A 19,050-nucleotide genomic window follows, 5' to 3' on the forward strand; every position below is an offset into this window, starting at 1 on the left:
TTACAACCTTGACCCTCCTACTTTGAACCTCCCAGACACATGCTATCTGCAAAAAATTGGTAAGGCAACGAGATACTATACTGGACTTAATCTCTATCCCACTTGGGATTCCCGTTCACTATCCAGGTCTATCTCCAAGTCTTTGCTCATGTTGCTCATGTTGTTCACTCAGTAATAATGCCCATGATGCTGGAGTCCTAAACTGGGCTCATGCCAACCTCCGAACTGTGCTGTACCTCTATTAAATTACTCAACACCTTCCGTCTTTTAACAATTTATTCATTCGGGCGGCGCCTGTGGCTCAGTGAGCAGGGCGCCGGCCCCATATACCGAGGGTGGCGGGTTCAAACCCGGCCCCAGCCAAACTGCAACAACAACAACAAAAAAAAATAGCCGGGCATTGTGGCGGGCGCCTGTAGTCCCAGCTACTCGGGAGGCTGAGGCAGGAGAATCGCCTAAGCCCAGGAGTTGGGGGTTGCTGTGAGCTGTGTGACGCCACGGCACTCTACCGAGGGCAATAAAGTGAAACTCTGTCTCTGCAAAAAAAAAAAAAAAAAAAAAAAAAAACAATTTATTCATTCATTCAAGATTTATCAAAGAGCTACTATGTACCAGGCCAGCACTAGGTGGCTGATGTTAAGAAACGAGCAGGAACAATAGTTCCTATCTCATGGAACTTACAGATAAGGAGACAAATTTCATAAATACACATGAAATGACAAACACTGTCAGAGAAAAGAGGGAATCTAGAGATGCTTCCCTGACAAAGCTGTGCTGAATTTGAGAAATGGGATAGAAAGATGCCTTTGAGTGGAGAAGAGCTAATGTGGCTAGGGAGCCAGTAGCTCCAAAGACATGAGGTTCACAAAAGGAAGGAGATGGAAGGTCTTGTACACCATGTAAGGATTATTCTGTAGAATAATGAGGAACCACCAAAAGGTTTCATCTAAGTGACATGCTAAGACATGCAACCTAGAAAAATCATTCTACTAGCACTAACATAGTACTTGCACTACTGTCAAGATGACGTAACAAAAACAACAAAAAAGATGATATAACAAACTATAGGGGCAAAAGGGAGCAAAAGTCAAGAGAAGTCCCCCTAGATTGACAGTGACAGTGACAAAGGTTAAGGTCAAGATCCAGGGCCATGCCTAATATTTGATGAAGGTGGCTTTGCTGTATCTTCATACCCTTTCCATGAAAGATGAATGACTATACTTGCTAGGCACATCACACTGGGGGAGAAAAACAACAGGTCACTTTGTTTTTTTTGAGGCAGAGACTCAAGTTATCACCCTGGGTAGAGTGCGGTGGCGTCACAGCTCACAGCGATCTCCAACCCTTGGGCTTAAGTGATTCTCTTGCCTCAGCCTCCCAAGTAGCTGGGACTACAGGCGTCCACCACAATGCCCGGCTATTTTTTTGGTTGTAGTTGTCACTGTTGTTTGGCAGGCCCAGGCTGGACTCGAACTTGCCAGCTCTGGTGTATGTGGCTGAAGCCTTAGCTGCTTGAGCTACAGGCACTGAGCCCAGGTCACTTTTTATTTAGCTTTTCAGGACTTTTTTTTTTTTTTTTTTTGTAGAGACAGAGGAGTTTCACTTTATTGCCCTCGGTAGAGTGCCGTAGCGTCACACAGCTCACAGCTCAACTCCTGGGCTTAGGCGATTCTCCTGCCTCAGCCTCCTGAGTAGCTGGGACTATAGGCGCCTGCCACAACGCCCGGCTATTTTTTTGTTGCAGTTTGGCCAGGACTGGGTTTGAACCCGCCACCCTCGGTATACGGGGCCGGCGCCCTGCTCACTGAGCCACAGGTGCCGCCCTTCAGGACTTTTAGTTACTCTCAAGTTTGGTATTAAAGAATGACTCTGTACTGTGATAAGACACCTGCCCACTCCCCACTACACACAGTTATGTAGTAGTTATAAAAAAGCCTCCTCACCATTTGAAGAGGTAGAAATCGTAGAGCTTGATGGGACACCTCAATGGATTCTCAGGATTTTCTGTCTGTTCTGCATACATGTCATCTGTAACTATAAAACACATCCCATCACCACCAACCTGGCATTAGCTTGCATCAGCTCCAACCCAGAAACTTAGGCTTTAAGCAGCCCCCAACTATATACTGGGTGGGGGAGGGAAGGTATAGGGGCATGGGGAGCAACAATGAAGGGAAGAGGCAGCTATTTTCTCAGGGGCTTCTCTGCTTCTAAGAGAAAAGTTTGAAATTTTTGGCTTGGGGAGAAGGAAGTAGAGAACTCCTAACCAGCTAACCCCACCTGGACATTCATCACTAGCCCCACAGGCACGAAGGATGGCAGGACAAGTACCACCTGTTTGCATAGTCCCCTGTCTCCTTTTCCTACCTTTCTGGCCAGTCTGATGTATCCCAAGGGCCTTCAGATATCGTATACTCGTGCTTTTATCCTTGGGATTAGAAGGATTCTTCTTTGTCTGTCGTAAGACCTTGGAGAAAGCCAGCTTCATGTGCTGGTCTACTGTCTTCAAAAGGAAGTACCTGGACCACAAGTGAAAGCAAGGCAGAGGGAGGGGTGCCAGGAGGATACCATGACTTACCCTCTGCTCATCAGTACATCAGGGAGCCACTGCCCACACTCCCAGAATCTGGGTAGGCCCATACCCAAGATTAATGTCCAGTGGAGGAACCACATCAAGATGGATGATAGGGGTCTGGCAAGGCTGTGCCTTACTGGTTGCCACACAAAATGCAGCCAAGTAGGGCTGGGGCTTTCAATAGCCCAAAGTTTCTCAAATATGCGTCAGAGGAAATCAGAAGTCCTCCTGGATAGTTTCCACCCTCTTCAGTGGACAGATGCCAGCTGTGGCTAAGGGTGGAGCCTCTAGAACACTTACTTGGTGTTAAAGAACATGAGTGTGGTCAGCAGGGTGGAAGGGGAGTGAGCACCAAGTTGCTTGCACTCCCATAGCATCTCCTCAGTCACGTGGCTGGGCAGGACATAGCCTAGGAGGAAGAGAGTACTGCTACAAGAGGATGGCAGGTGGTTTCTTAAAGGCACTATACGGGAGGTATGAAGTACAAAGACCACACAGGTATACAATTTTATTTATTTCTATTTATATATATAATTTCTGAGACCACAGTCTCTATCGCCCAGGAGAGAATGCCATGGCATCAGCCTAGCTCACAGCAACCTCAAACTCCTGGGTTCAAGCAATCCTCCTGCCTCAGCCTCCAAAGTAGCTGAGACTATAGGTGTCCACCACAACACCTGGCTAATTTTTCTGGTTTTAGTAGAGACAGAAGGTCTCACTCCTGCTCAAGCTAGTCCACAACTCCTGAGCTCAAGGGACCCTCCCATTTCAGTCTCCCACAGTGTTAGGATTACAGGCGTGAGCCACCTGACCCAGTTCAGGAATACAACTTTAATCAGGGAACTCTCTAGGATATGGCAACATAACCTGGAAAACTGGTTAATACAGATGCCTGGGTCCCAACCCAAGTTTCTATGGTAGTATCTGATAACGAGCATTTCTAAGAAGTTCCAAGGTAGACAGAGTTACTCAAGGGGACTACATTTTGAGAACCATTACCTTACATGATAATTGTTACCCGACAAAGTCTTACTCTAATACAAGGTTAAAAGAGGGAAAAATGATTGCTCTCAGGTAGAGTGAAATATCTAAAACTATTAACCAAAACCACCATATATGTATACTTCTCTGAAAGGATAAAGAGTTTGCATTACATTTTCAAAGATCTTCAGGGCCCAAAGAACTGATATGCACTGCCCTGTTGGCTCATCCTTCTCTGGATAAAGGGGAGACTGATATTTGAATTTTTACAAGCTTCTTCCACAGAGCAGGTGTTAACGTAAGATCCTGGTTCATAAGAGAATGCAAAGCTAGCAGAGGCAAAGGTCAATGGTTGGACAAGAGCTCTTTCTTGTCAGCCAGGTCTGGACTAAAGGAAGATGGCACTTGGTCTGACCCCCCAAGACCTCTTTATGTGCTCAATTCAGTCAATATGAGAAAGTGGAACATGGTGAGACAGTAGCATACACCAGTAACCTCCTGAAGGTTTCAGGATTCTTCAGGCAAGCAGTGAGGGTGACACTTCATTAAAGCAGAGGAAGCAACATTTTGCTCAACACACTCCCCTTCTCTGTTTTTGTCAAAGCTGGCCCTCAGATATATTAGTGCATTTCTATCTCTTTAATGCAGCTCTCGCTCTATTCTTGTCTACATTTTGGCTATTTTGTGGCCCAGTGGCAATGGGAACAGCTTTCAGACATATCTAAAGCCCAGCCTGACCAAGAGTGAGCCTGTGTCTTATAGACTGCAGGTGCCTATAGTCCCAACTACTTGGGAGGCTGAGGCCAGAGGATCACATGAACCCAAGAGTTTGAGGTTGTTGTGAGCTATGACACCATAGCATTCTACCTAGGGCGACAGAGTAAGACTCTGTCTCAAAAGATAAAAATAAAATAAAACAAAATAAAATAAAGCCCCCAAGGTATAGGACGAGTAGAAAACAGCACTCTTTAGGAAAGGCAATATCCTAAGAACAATTCCCAATACAAACACTTTGGCATGTTCTACTTCCCTGGGTTCACTCTGCCACCTGTACCTTCTGCTGTCACTTTACTATTTTTTTTTTTTTTTTTTGCAGTTTTTGGCTGGGGCTGGGTCTCAACCCGCCACCTCCAGTATATGGGGCCCTACTCCTTTGAACCACAGGAGCTGCCTTTTTTTTGAGATATAGTCTCACTTTATCACCATTGGTAGAGTGCCGTAGCGTCACAGCTCACAGCAACCTCCAACTCCGGGGCTTAGGTGATTCTCTTGCCTCAGCCTCCCAAATAACTGGGACTACAGGCGCCCACCACAACATCCGACTATTTTCTTATTGCAGTTTGGCCAAGGCTGGGTTCAAACCAGCCACCCTCGGTATATGGGACCAACACCCTACCCACTGAGCCACAGGCACCACCCCACTTTACTATTTTTTTCTAACTTTACTATTTTTTCAACACCACCAATGTAAAATGAACTATAGGCTGAGAGTGGTGGTGGCTCACACCTGTAATCTCAACAGGTTCTGAAGCCAAGGTGGGAGGATCACTTGAGCCCAGCAATTGAAGACTAGCCTGAGCAACAAGCAACATACCACGACCCCATCTCTATAAAAAAGTAAAACATTAGCCAGATGTGGTGGCACATGCATGTAGACCCAGCTACTTTGAAGGCTAAGGAGGGAGGACTGCTTCAGTCCAGATATACTAGGCTGCAGTGAGGTATGATAGTGCCACTATACTACAACTGTGTGACAGAGCAAGACCCTATCTCTAAAATAATAAAATAAACTTTTCAGTGCCTGAAACCACTCTTAGTATGGGAATAAGAAGATACACATAAGGGCGGCGCCTGTGGCTCAGTCGGTAAGGCACCGGCTCCATATACCGAGGGTGGCGGGTTCAAACCCGGCCCCGGCCAAACTGCAACCAAAAAATAGCCGGGCGTTGTGGCGGGCGCCTGTAGTCCCAGCTACTTGGGAGGCTGAGGCAAGAGAATCGCTTAAGCCCATGAGTTGGAGGCTGCCGTGAGCTGTGTGAGGCCATAGCACTCTACCGAGGGCCATAAAGTGAGACTCTGTCTCTACAAAAAAAAAAAAATAAGATACATATAAAAACATTATATAAATAAATAGCCTTGTAGTTCTGAATCTGAACTGCAAATATCAAAATGATTTATTTTGGGCTGGGTGTGGTGGCTCACACCTGTAATCATAGCACTCTGGGAGGCTCAGGTGGGTGGATTGCCTGAGCTCAGTTCCAGACCATCCTGAGCATCTCTACTAAAACTAGAAAATATGGGCAGCTGTGGTGGCAGGCGCCTGTAGTCCCATCTACTTGGGAGGCTGAGGCAAGAAGGATTTTAACATTAAGCCTAGGAGTATGAGGTTGCTGTGAACTATGATCATGCCACTGCACTCTACCCAGGGCAATGAAGTGAGACTGTCTCAAAAGAAGAAAGAAAAGAAATAACCAACCCAGGAATAATAAGTACTCCTAGTACTCGGGGAGAAATGATGGGTTCCATATTGTTACAAGAAAGTTCCAAGATGAAATGTCCAACATTCTGTTAAGTCAGAAATCAAGAAAGTTAACAAATCTAAGACTACTAGAGTCATGTCCAAAGGACATAGGGGCTAATTTAAAGAGGTTCCAAATGGCCAAGCCAGACACAACTTCTACATTTAGCAAAGATAAAACACAGTGGACTAAGGCTTGGCGCCTGTAGCTCAAGTGGCTAGGGTGCCAGCCACTTACACCAGAGCTGGCGGATTCGAATCCAGCCTGCCTGCCAAACAACAATGACAACTACAACCAAAAAATAGCCAGGCATTGTGGCAGGTGCCTGTACTCTCAACTACTTGGAAGGCTGAGGCAAGAGAATCACTTAAGCCCAAGAGTTGGAGGTTGCTGTGAGCCTGACGCCACGGCACTCTACCCAGGGCAACAGCTTGCTGAACTGCATCAAATGTTTAAATCCACGAGTTCACAATGATTCTCAAAAACAAAACAAAACAAAACAAAACAAAGCAAACCTAATTCATTATCACTAGGAAAAGCTGGTAAACCAACACAAAGGAAAAGAAACAAGCTCTCATCTTCCCTCTTTATAGAATCTGTACTACTTGAATCCAGAGTTGAAGAGGAAATGTTTTTCTTTATGTTCCAACTAATAATGAAGAAGCAGTAACATTGGAATACTGTTTTATAACGCATAAAGCCTTAATGGATCCTGACATAAAGTGCACACTGTGATAGAGAAGAAGCTACCTATCAAGTCACCTTACCAAAACAAACACTACCACGCCTGCGAAAAAATTAATCTGAATAAATTTTTTTTGTTTTGTTTTGTTTTTTGAAACAGAGTCTTACTTTGTCACCCTTGGTAGAGTGCTGTTGGTGTCATACCTCACAGTGACCTCCCTTGGGCCTTGAGTCTCTTGCCTCAGCCTCCCAAGTAGTTGGGACAACAGGCACCCAACAAAGCCCCACTATTTTGTTTTGAGACAGAGCAACCTCAAGCTCTTGGGCTTAAGTGATTCGCTTGCCTCAGTCTCCCAAGTAGTGGGACTACGGGTGCCCACCACAATGCGTGGCTATTTCTTGGTTGCAGATGTCATTGTTGTTTAGCTGGCCCGAGCTGGGCTCGAACCTGCCAGCCTTGGTATATGTGGCTGGCACTCTACTCACTGAGCTACGGCACTGAACCAAACCCCACTATTTTTAGAGATGAGGTCTTGCTCTTGCTCTTGCTCAGGCTGGTGTTGAACTCCTGAGCTCAGGCAATCTACCCTCCTTGGCCTCCTGGAGTGCTGTGATTACAAGTGTGAGCTACTGCACCTGGTCTCTTTTTGTTTTTTATTGAGACAGTGTCTCACTCCATCACCCAGGCTAGAGAGCCATGGAAACAGGCTTACTCATGCCAATCTCAAACACCTGGGCTCAAGTGAGCCTCTTGCCTCAAAATTCCAGGTAGCTAGGACTACATGCCACCTGCTACCATGCACGGCTAGCATTTTTCTAGTTTTAGTACAGATGGGGGTCTCACTTTGTTCAAACTGGTCTTGAGCTCCTGACCTCAAGCCATCCTCCTGCCTTGGCCTACCAGGATGCTAGGATTACAGGTAGGAGCCACTGCCAAACAGGAAATCAAACTTTTTTTTTTTTGCAGTTTTTGGCCGGGGCCAGGTTTGAACCCACCACTACCGGTATATGGGGCCCGTGCCCTAGTCCTTTGAGCCAGGGGCGTTGCCCAGGAAATCAAACTTTATCAACCAACTGTAAACACACGGGACAAAATAATATCTTAAACTACACCATAAAATGCTACCAGCTGGGTGGCGCCTGTGGCTCAAGGAGTAGGGTGCCGGTCCCATGTGCCGGAGGTGGCGGGTTCAAACCTGGCCCCGGCCAAACACCACATAAACACACACACACACAAAAAAAATGCTACCAGCTAAAAAGGAAACTTTTTTTTTGTAGAGACAGAAGTCTCACTTTATCATCCATAGTAGAGTACAGTGGCATCACACAGCTCACTGCAACCTCCAACTCCTGGGTTTAGGCGATTATCTTGCCTCAGCTTCCCAAGTAGTTGGGACTACAGGCACCCACCACAACGCCCAGCTATTTTTTTGTTGCAGTTTGGCTGGGGCAAAAGCTGCCATCCTCTGTATTTGGGGCCGGCGCCCTACCCATTCAGCCACAGGCACCACCCAAAAGGAAACTTTTTGGGAATTGAAAGGGCTACATCCGGGGTGGCGCCTGTGGCTCAGTGAGTAGGGCGCCAGCCCCATATACTGAGGGTGGTGGTTTCAAACCCGGCCCTGGCCAAATTGCAACAAAAAAATAGCCAGGCACCTATGGTCCTAGCTACTTGGGAAGCTGAGGCAGGAGAATCGCCTAAGTCCAAGAGCTGGAAGTTGCTGTGAGCTGTGAAACTACAGCACTCTTTGTCACCAAGGGTGACAAAGTGAAACTCTTGTCTCTAAAAAAAAAAAAAAAAGAAGAAGAAAGGGCTACTTTCTGCCATAAATAAATTGTAAGGGAAAAAAATAAAGGGGCAAATTATAAGTGAAAACAACTAAATACTAAACCAATTTCTTTTCTTTTTTTTGAAACTAAGTCTTACTTTGTTGCCTTTGTTAGAGTGCCATAGAGTTATAGCTCACAGCAACCTCACTCAAACTCTTGGGCTCAAGCAATTCTCTTGCCTCGACCTCCTGAGTAGCTGGGACTATACGGGCCCACAACACCTGGCTATTTTTTAGAGATAGGGTCTCACATTTGCTCAGGCTGGTCTCAAACCTAGAAGCTCAATCTATCTGCCTCAGCCACCCAGAGTGCTAGGATTACAGACATGAGCTATGGTGCCCACCCATTCTTTTCTTTTATGGGGGACAGAGTCTTACTCTGTTGTTCTGGGTAGAGTGCTCTGGCATCATAGCTCACAGCAACCTCAAGCTTTTGGAATCAAGAGATCCTCTTGCCTCAGTCTCCTGAGTAGCTGGGACTACAGGTGCCCACCACAATGCCCCGCTATATACAGAGGTGGGGTCTCGCTCTTGCTCAGGCTGGTCATTAACTCCTAAGGTTCTGCCCTCCTTGGCCTCACAGAGTGCTAGGATTGTAGGTGTGAACCACTGAGCCCAGCAAGGCAAACTATTTCAATAAGGGGACCTGCTTTCACCTTGACTGAAATAAACCAAAAGAATGAAATTTATGAGAGTATCAGAAATTTGAACAAAGGTCAGATTTTGATGACATGGAATTATCATTTGTTTTTTTTTAAGTATGATAATAGAATTGTGGTATGTCAAGAGTATGTATCAGTGCACTTAGAGATAAAATGTCAGGGCTTTACTTTTAAATAGTACATGAGAAGAAAAGCAGGTAGTGGTATACATGAATTCGAGAGCATTGGACAAATGGCACACTGGGGTTCATTAATCTATTGTCACTTTTATGTATAATTAAAATTTCCATAATAAAGACTAAAAACGTGAACTCTTCCTATTCACACATAGCTTGAAAATCCACAAACCTCGAAGAGTGATTCACTCATTCATGTCTCTGCTCATGAATTCATGTAGCTCCTCATACAGACACTCCATCTTAAATCCCTTAGAATATGCTCCATTCCCTTGTGTTCTGTTCTTCAAAATACTAAATAAACTCGACTACTAAGACGTTTTCCCTCCTTATTAGAATGCAAGCTCCATTTTCTTCACTGCCATAATACCTGTATCATAAAACTTAGCACCTGGAATATTGCTCATTGTTTGGAACATAGTAGGCATTTTTTTTGAGACAGGGTCTCACTTTGTCACACGTGGTAGAATGCCATGGCGTCATAGCTCACAGCACCCTCAAACTCTTGGGCTTAAGCGATTCTCTTGCCTCAGCCTTCCAAGTAACTGGGAGTATAGGTGCCTGACACAGCACCTGGCTATTTTTTAGAGATAAGGTCCTGCTCTGGCCCAGGCTGGTCTCGAACTTGTAAGCTTAGAAAATCCACCCGCCTTGGCCTCCCAAGTGCTGGAATTATAGGCCTGAGCCACCTCGCCTGGCTGGCATTCTTGATTACCTGAGTATCAACAACAAAAAATAATTACACTGTATATATTTTAATAAATAGTAGAGCCAGGATTAAAACTCAGATATTCATGTTGACCTAAGTTACCAACTGCTTGGGTAAGTACCAAGGAATATGACTGCTGTATCATAAGGTAAGAATGTGTTTACTTTTGTTAGAAAAAACTAAACTCTCTTTAAAAGCAGTTGTGGCAGCTTGGTGCCTGTAGCTCAGTTTTTTATTTTGTTTTTTTTTTTTTTCCTCACGTCAGACAGGTAATGTGCTGACGTGGTAACAAGATTTGTGGGAGGCATATCTCACACCTGCACATGAAAACCCAATCATGCCTATGAACTATAAAAGGATCCGTAGCACATTAATTAGGGCGCCGGCCACCTACACCGAGGCAGGTGGATTCAAACTCGAACATGGCCTGCTAAACAATGACAACTGCAACACCAAAAAAAAAAAAAAAAAATAGCAGGATGTTGTGGCAGGCGCCTATAGTCCCAGCTACCTGGGAGGCTGAGGCAAGAGAATCTAAGCTTGGGTTTAAATTCAGATTCTCTTAAGCTTAATCGCTAACTCTTCAGCCCAAGAGTTAGAAAGATTTCTGTGAGCTGTGATGCTACAGCACTCTACCGAGGGTGATACAGTGAGACGTTGTCTCAAAGAAAAAAAAAAAAATAAAACAACAACCAATGAAAACCCAATCATTACACTTATGAACCATAAAAGGATCCATAGCACAGTGGTGAGAGCGCTGGCCACCTACACCAAGGCAGGCAGGTTCAAACTCATTCTCACCAGAATAATAGTTTCTCTGTTGCTCCCTAGCCATGCTAGAGTCTGGTACTGTCAATGTTTTGAATTTTAGCCATTTTAACAAATGTATAGTGGTATTTCATTGTTATTTTAATTTGCAATTTCCTGAAGATATTTGATGATCATCATCTTTTCGTACACGGTGTGTCACCTGTATTCATTTGGTGAGGTATCTTGTGAGAACATTTGCCCATTTTTTAATCAGGTTGTTTTTTCTTATTGTTGAGTTTTAAGAATTCTTTGTATAGGCTCAGCGCCTGCAGCTAAAGTGGCTAAGGTGCCAGCCCCATACACCAGAGCTGGTTGGTTCGAATCCAGCCCGGGCCTGCCAAACAACAATGACAACTACAACAAAAATAGCCAGGCATTGTGGTGTGTGCTTGTAGTCCCAGCTACTTGAGAGGCTGAGGCAAGAGAATCGCGTAAGCCCAGGAGTTGGAAGTTGCTGTGAACTGTGATGCCATGACACTACCCAGGGTGACAGCTTGAGGCTCTGTCTCAAAAAAAAAAAATAAATAAATAAATAAAGAATTCATTGTATATTTTACATACTAATCCTTTGTTAGATATGTGTTTTGCAAAGATCTTTTCCTATGGCTTATCCTCATTCTATTAAGCCTATCTTTTGCAGAGCATAAATTTTAATAAAGTTCAACTTCCCAATTTTTTCTTTCATAAACTGTCAAAGTTATTAACAAACCCAAGGTTACCTAGATTTTCTCCTGCTATCCTTTTTTTTCTTTTTGCTTTTTTGTTTGTTTTTTTTTTGAGACAGTCTCGCTTTGATGCCCTCGTGTACCATGGTGTCATAGGTCACAGCAACCTCAAACTCTTGGGCTCAAGTGGTTCTGGTTCTCCTGCCTCAGTCTCCCAAGTAGCTGGGACTATAGGTGCCTGCAACAATGCCTGGCTATTTTTAGAGATGGGGATCTTTTTCTTGCTTTGGCTGGTTCGATCTCCTGAGCTCAAGCCACCCACGCACCTCAGCCTCCCAGAGTGCCAGGATTACAGGTTGTGAGCCATGTCACCCAGCTCTGTTATTTTCTAAGGGCATTCTACATTTACATCTACTGAACCATTTTCAGTTAATCTTTGTGGAAGGTATAAAGCCTGTTTCTAGATTCAGTTTTTGGTATGTGAATGTCCAGTTGTTCCAGCACCATTTGTTGAAAAAGACTATCCTCTTTCCACTGAATTACCTTTTTCCTTTGTCAAAGATGTGTGTCTCTCTCTGGGTTCCCTACTATTAAATTGAACTATCTATTCCTTTGCCAAAACCTGCACACAAATGTTTATAGTCTTATTCCGAATTGCCAAAACATGGAAGAGATAAGATGTCCTTGATTTTTGGCCGGGGCTGGGTTTGAACCCACCACCTCTGGCATATGGGACCGGCGCCCTACTCCTTGAGCCACAGGCGCCGCCCAAGATGTCCTTGAATAGGAGAATAAATAAACAAACTGATACATCTGGACAATGGAATATTATTCAATGATAAAAAGAAATAAGATGTCAAGCCAGAAAAAGACAAACAGGAACTTTAAGTGCATATTGGTACGTGAAAGAAGCCTATCTAAAAGGCTACATACCAAATTATTCTAATTATATGACATTCTAAAAACTACAGAGATAATAAAAAGATCATTGGATGCCAGGGGTCAGGAAAAAGAAGGGAGGAGGGGATAAATAGGTGGAGAACAGGATTATTTTTAGTGTAGTGAAACATTCTGTATGATAACGTAATAGTGATACATGTCATCACACATTTATCAAACCCATAGAATGTATATAACATAATAAGTGAACTCTAATATAAAATATGAACTATAGTTAATATTGTATCAGTATCAGTTTAATCTACTGTAATCAATATGCCACACTAATGCAACATGTTAATGATAGAGGAAACCCTGTGTGAGGGCATATATGTGAGGAGACATGTGGGAAGTATCTGTATTTCCTGCTAAATTATGCTGGAAACCTAAAATTGCTTTAGAAAATAAAGTATTAAAGACAAAACCAGCCAGGCACTGTAGCATGCATGTGTATTCCCAGATACTTAGGAGGCTTAAGTAGGAGGATCACTTGAGCCCATGAGTTTAAGGCCAGCCTGGAGCAACATAGCAAGACCCTATTTCTTTTGTTAGGCAAAAATAATCACTAAAAAGCCTATGTTCTTTCCAATACAATATTCTGCCCAGCAGACTGCTTGTAGATAAAGCAAAATTATGTGCTATGTGAAACTGTTCCTAATTTTTTTTTTTTTTTTTTTTTTGAGATAGACTCTCATGTCTGTCTGAGAGTAGAGTGCCAAGGCATCAGATCTCACAGCAACCTTAAACTTTTGGGCTTCAGCAATCCTCTTGTCTCAGCCTCCCATGTAGCTGGGACTACAGGCACGTGCCACTACACCCAGATAGTTTTTCTACTTTTAGTAGAGATGGGATCTCATTCTTGATCTGGCTGGTCTGGAACTTCCGAGCTCAAGTAATCCTCGTGCCTCAGCCTCTGAGGGCTAGGACTACAGGCATGAGCCACTGTGTCTGGCCTATAATTCTTTTTGTTTTTTTGCAGTTTTTGGCTGGGGCTGGGCTCGAACCTGTGACCTCCCGCGTATGGGGCCGGCGCCCTACTCCTTTGAGCCATAGGTGCCGCCCTATAATTCTTTTTTATTTTATCTATTTTTTTTTAAGACAGAGTCTTACTTTGTCACCTTCGGTAGAGCCACAACGCCCACCTATTTCTAGAGACTAGGTCTCGTTCTGGCTCTGGCTTAGGCTGGTCTCGAACTCATGAATTCAGGCAATCCACTCACCTTGGACTCCCAGGGTGCTAGGATTACAGGCGCGAGCCACTGCGCACAGCCTGGCCTATAAAATTCTCAATTGTTGTTGTAATTCTCATTTTTTATTTTTTTAAACAGTCTCAAGTTGTCAATGTAGGTAGGTGCCATAGCGTCACAGCTCATAGCAACTTAAAACTCTTGGGCTTTAGCGATTCTCTTACCCTAGTCTCCCAAGTAGCTGGGACTACAGGCACCTGCCGCAACACCCAGCTTTTTTTTTTTATTTTAGTTTTTTTTTTTGCCAGGGCTGGGTTTGAACCCACCACCTCCGGCATTTGGGGCCGGCGCCCTACTCCTTTGAGCCGGCGCCCTACTCCTTTGAGCCGCAGGCACCACCTCTTTTTTTTTTCTTTTTTTAATTGCTGTTGTCATTGTTGTTTTAGCTGCCCCAGGCTGGGTTTGAACCCACGAGCCTTGGTGTATGTGGCCAGTGCCCTAGCAGCAGAGCTACAGGCACCGCCCAGTAATTCTCATTTTAATCCGTAAATTTTAACAGGAAAAAAGATAATAACTACCCCACTAGTTCTGCATGCTTCTGTGTCTTTGCCACAGTGGACTAGGAGTATTCTCCAGTGAACAGCACCTCCAACACAGAAGCCGATACTGCTGTTGTTGCCGCCAGGAGTGATATATAGCACCCTCACCCATGCACTATATTTAACAGCCAGCCAAGGAAGCTGCCAATCTTTTAAAAACCCTGATCAGAAAGAAACCCAAGGACAAGTGAGATGCTTACCAAGTGGAGTAACCCGGGGCTGAATATCCTTCAGAATTTCATGTAGCCATTCTGTAAATCGGACGTAATAAAGATCGGAGAAAATGTCATCTACTCGTCCATTTTCAAAAAGATACTAAAAGAAATATAATCGATAAAAGTTATTGGTAATCTCCTGAATGAAGGTTTCAGGTGAAATAAATGTATTTTCTACAAGCATCACCATCTCTTAACTACCCGTTACCCCCTCAACAAACCAAGTCAGAACTGTCTAGCATGTGACACTTCCACAGAATATTTCAGATCATGTGAACCAATTCTCACAACATTTTTTTTTTTTGGAGACAAGAGTCTCAAACTGTCACCCTGGGTAGAGTGCCATGGTGTCACAGCTCATAGCAACCTAAAACTCTTGGGCTTAAATGATCCTCTTGCCTATAGGCGCCAGCCTCAACGCCCGGCTATTTTTGTTGTTGCAGTTGTCATTGTTGTTTTAGCTGCCCCAGGCTGTGTTTGAACTGGCCAGCCCTGGTTTATGTGGCCGGTGCCCTACCCACTGAGCAAAAGGCACTGCCCACAACATTTTTGAGAATTGGGTCAGTAAGGCAGATTTTGTAACAGCTAATTTCACACAAGCAACACACTGTCTCCTGGTAGTAAAAATCATGAATAGGCTCTGGTGTCAGCCTCTTCTAAGGTATTATGTAAGTTACATAACATATGCCAATTCTTTTAACTTCTATGGCTCAGTATACTTTTCTGTAAATGGATATGCCTTTACCTGGTCACAGGACTGTGGTAAGAGCATAGAAGATGTCAGGGTATGGTGCCTAGCTAGGTTTGGACCAGCAAGAAAGAGGAACAAACTGGAAGGCCGACTTTTATCAGGAGACTAAACACCAAGAAATCTATCTCTGGGCTCGGCCGCCCATAGCACAGTGAGTATGGCACCAGCCACTTACATCGAGGCTGGTGGGTTCGAACCCAGCCCAGGCCAGCTAAACAATGACAACTGCAACAAAAGAAAAATACCCAGGCGTTGTGCTGGGTGCCTGTATTCCCAGCTACTCAGGAGGTTGAGACAAGAAAATCATTTAAGTCCAAGAGTTTAAGGTTGTTGTGAGTTATGATGGCCACCGCACTCTATAGAGGGTGACACAGTGAAGACTGTCTCAAAAAAAAAACAAAAAACAAAAAAAGAAATCTACCTCTGCTCCCCCAAACTGCCAGTGTGCAAGTTTCTCTGTTAAGCTTCTTCTTAGACATCTCGAAAACCTAACTATATTTGTATATTATTTTATTTAAGACTTCTTTAAATAATTATTTTGTGTTGGAGAAGAGGAGGAGAATAAAAACCATATGTTAACACCAGACTTCATTTTGGACAAATTATTTTTATTTTTATTTATTTATTTATTTTTGAGACAGAGTCTCACTATGTTTCCCTCAGTAGAATGCTGTAGTGTCACAGCTCATAAGCAACCTCAAACTTTTGGGCATAAGCGATTCTCTTGCCTCAGCCTTTTAAGTAGCTGAAACTATAGCTGCCCACTACAATGCCTGGCTATTCTTTGGTTGCATGTGTCAATGTTGTTAGCAGGCCCTAACCAGGTTTGAACCGCCAACCTTAGTGTATGTGGCTGGTACCATAACCAGTGAGCTAAGGACACCAAGCCTTATTTTTATTTTCTTTCTTTTTTTATTAGAGACAGTCTCACTTTGGTCACACTCGGTAGAGTGCGTGGTATCACAGCTCACAGCAACCTCCACCTCTTGGGCTTAGGCGATTCTCTTGCCTCAGCCTCCCAAGTAGCTGGGACTACAGGCGCCTGACACAACGCCCAACTACTTTTTTGTTGCTGTTTGGCCAGGGCCGGGTTCGAACCTGCCATCTTCGGTATATGGGGCTGACGCCCTACTCACTGAGCTACAGGTGCCACCCAACCCAGTAAATTTCTTTTTTACATACCATATATTTAAGCCAGGTGCGGTGGCTCAGGCCTCTAATCCTACCACTACCAGAAGGCAAAGGGAGGTGGATTGCTTGAGCTCACGAGTTTGAGACAGCCTGAGCAAAAGCAAGAGCCTGTCTGTACTAAAATAGAAAAACTGGCGTGGAGCCCATAGCTCAGTGAGTAGAGCGTCGGCCACATACACAGAGGCTGGTGGGTTCAAGCCCAGCCCATGCCTGCTAAACAACAATGACAAGTGCAACCGAAGAACAGGTGGGCATTGTGGCGGGTGCCTGTAGTTCCAGCTACTTAGGACTCTGAGGCAAGAGAATCGCTTAAGCCCAAAAATTTGAGGTTGCTGTGAGTTGTGACACTACAGCCCTCTACCCAGGGCAACATGATGAGACTCTGTCTCAAAATAAATAAATAAATAAAAAATAAAAGAGAAAAACTGAGCCAACAGGATTGCTTGAACCCAAGAGTTAGAGGTTGCTGTGAGCTGTAAAGCCATAGCACTCTAAAGAGGGCTACAAAGTGAGACTCCGTCTCATTAAAAAAAACACTAAAAATAACAAAATAAAAAAATGTATAGTTTAAAACTAAATATATCTGAAAGAAAATTTTCTTACTTTAATTAACCTTTTGCTTCTCATTTTACTAAATAACCAGCTAAAACATGCTCCCCTGAAGATATTTCCTACCTTTTGAATACACAAGAAAATATAGTAGAGCACATCTGGATCATAGGGTTCACCTTCTCCGTTTCGAGCTTCTCGTGTCATTAGACAGAGCCCATAATTCAATTCAGCCACAGCAGAAGAGATGAGATCCTCCTGGAATCGTAGCAGTTGGCGCCCTGCAAAAGAAGCCCCCAAAGTGAACAGAGGTCTTGGCAACAGTCATCTTTTTACTGGTTACCCATATCCCTAAAAGGAGGACTCAGTGCAGATACTACTCACCAGGGTCCTGGGATAGAAATGAACACTTGTATTTATGTTCAGAACTGGTCATATGCTCTATTATACCAACAGTTTCCTTTTGACAATCCTCTTATTTTACATATCCCCAAATTACAATTTGGGCCAAGAAAACAAAGTAGAAAAAAATAGTATCGGCTTTCCGTAATGTGAACAAGTATATGAGCCTACTGCTAAGGAAGAAGAGCACTTAGAGCATGATCACTGGTTCCTACCTTCTCCCAGAAGCCATTCTGCCCAGATTTGCTAGGTCAATTCCAGAATCCATGTGTCCAAAAATGTCTGATCTTAACAATTCCCATATATCCTGCTCATTGCACAGAGTTGGACAGACTTACTGTTTGTCTTGAATTCAGCATACTATTTCTTTCTTTTTTTTTTTTGTAGAGACAGAGTCTCACTTTATGGCCCTCGGTAGAGTGCCGTGGCATCACACAGCTCACAGCAACCTCCAACTCCTGGGCTTAAGCGATTCTCTTGCCTCAGTCTCCCGAGTAGCTGGGACTACAGGCGCCCGCCACAACACCTGGCTATTTTTTGTTGCAGTTCGGCCGGGGCTGGGTTTGAACCCGCCACCCTCGGTATATGGGGCCGGCGCCTTACCGACTGAGCCACAGGTGCCGCCCTCAGCATACTATTTCTTTTTTTTTTCTTATTTATTTTTGTAGAGACAGAGTCTCACTTTATGGCCCTCGGTAGAGTGCCGTGGCCTCACACAGCTCACAGCAACCTCCAACTCCTGGGCTTAAGGCGATTCTCTTGCCTCAGCCTCCTGAGTGGCTGGGACTACAGGCGCCTGCCACAACACCCGGCTATTTTTTTGTTGCAGTTTGGCCGGGGCCAGGTTTGAACCCATCACCCTCGGTATATGGGGCCGGGGCCCTACCGACTGAGCCATAGGCGCCGCCCTCAGCATACTATTTCAAACAGTACCCTCTAGTACCAAGAGCCAGGAAACTCCACTTTTCTGCCATTCTGTCCTCTTACTACTTCAGCACCATAGTATTTTATTATTCTTTTTTTTTTTTTTTTTTGAGACAGTTTCACTCTGTCAACATGGGTAGACTGCCATGTGACTATAGCTCACAGCAACGTTAATCTCTTGGGCTCAAGGGATCCTCTTCTCTCAGCCTCCTGAGTAGCTGGGGCTGTAAGTGCCAGCCATGACATCCAGCTAATTTTTCTATTTTTAGTAGAGACAGAGTCTTGCACTTGCTCCGGCTGGTCTCAAACTCCTAAGCTCAAGCAATCCATCCTCCTCAGCCTCCCAGAGTGCTAGGATTGCAGGCATCAGCTACCACGCCTGCCTACCATTGCATTTTAGACAGAATGCATGGCTCCCCAACAACACTTACTCCCAATGGGTGCTAATCTGTTCTGAGCATCCTTTTCTAGTTCAGCATTCTTGGTTTGAGCCCAGTTTTTCCATACTTCAAGCCCTTCCTCTGGCTTCAACGAATTTGGAAGCAGAAGTTCTGGGGATGGCTGTGGCTGTGACTGTTGTTCAACTTCAGCAACCTGCACAGTTTGAGCCTATGAGAGAGAAACCATCAAAATGTGTCAGTACTGTTTTACATTAGGTCCTTCTGCAAAACTGCCAGAAAAAT

The 19,050-nt window shown here is 44.3% G+C and overlaps 1 protein-coding gene and 1 non-coding gene across 10 annotated transcripts in view; both read right to left on the reverse strand.

Annotated features, from left to right (window-relative positions):
• The window catches only part of QRICH1 (glutamine rich 1), a 63,261-nt gene that overhangs the window by 978 nt on the left and 43,233 nt on the right, over positions 1-19,050 (reverse strand). For all 9 annotated transcript variants that reach the window (XM_053599080.1, XM_053599074.1, XM_053599077.1 and 6 more), the window contains 6 exons: positions 18,799-18,976; positions 17,168-17,322; positions 14,536-14,650; positions 2,876-2,984; positions 2,368-2,519; positions 1,944-2,034 (listed from right to left, as the gene is read on the reverse strand). In XM_053599080.1, coding sequence (XP_053455055.1) covers positions 1,944-2,034; positions 2,368-2,519; positions 2,876-2,984; positions 14,536-14,650; positions 17,168-17,322; positions 18,799-18,976 — 800 coding nt within the window. The remainder of the gene's footprint in view (positions 1-1,943; positions 2,035-2,367; positions 2,520-2,875; positions 2,985-14,535; positions 14,651-17,167; positions 17,323-18,798; positions 18,977-19,050) is intronic.
• LOC128593075 (small nucleolar RNA U13) lies at positions 10,395-10,495 on the reverse strand. The gene has a single exon (XR_008382250.1). It is a non-coding gene; the product is annotated as a small nucleolar RNA U13 (small nucleolar RNA).

This window comes from Nycticebus coucang, chromosome 8, assembly GCF_027406575.1.
Source record: "Nycticebus coucang isolate mNycCou1 chromosome 8, mNycCou1.pri, whole genome shotgun sequence".
Taxonomy (NCBI): Eukaryota; Metazoa; Chordata; class Mammalia; order Primates; family Lorisidae; genus Nycticebus; species Nycticebus coucang.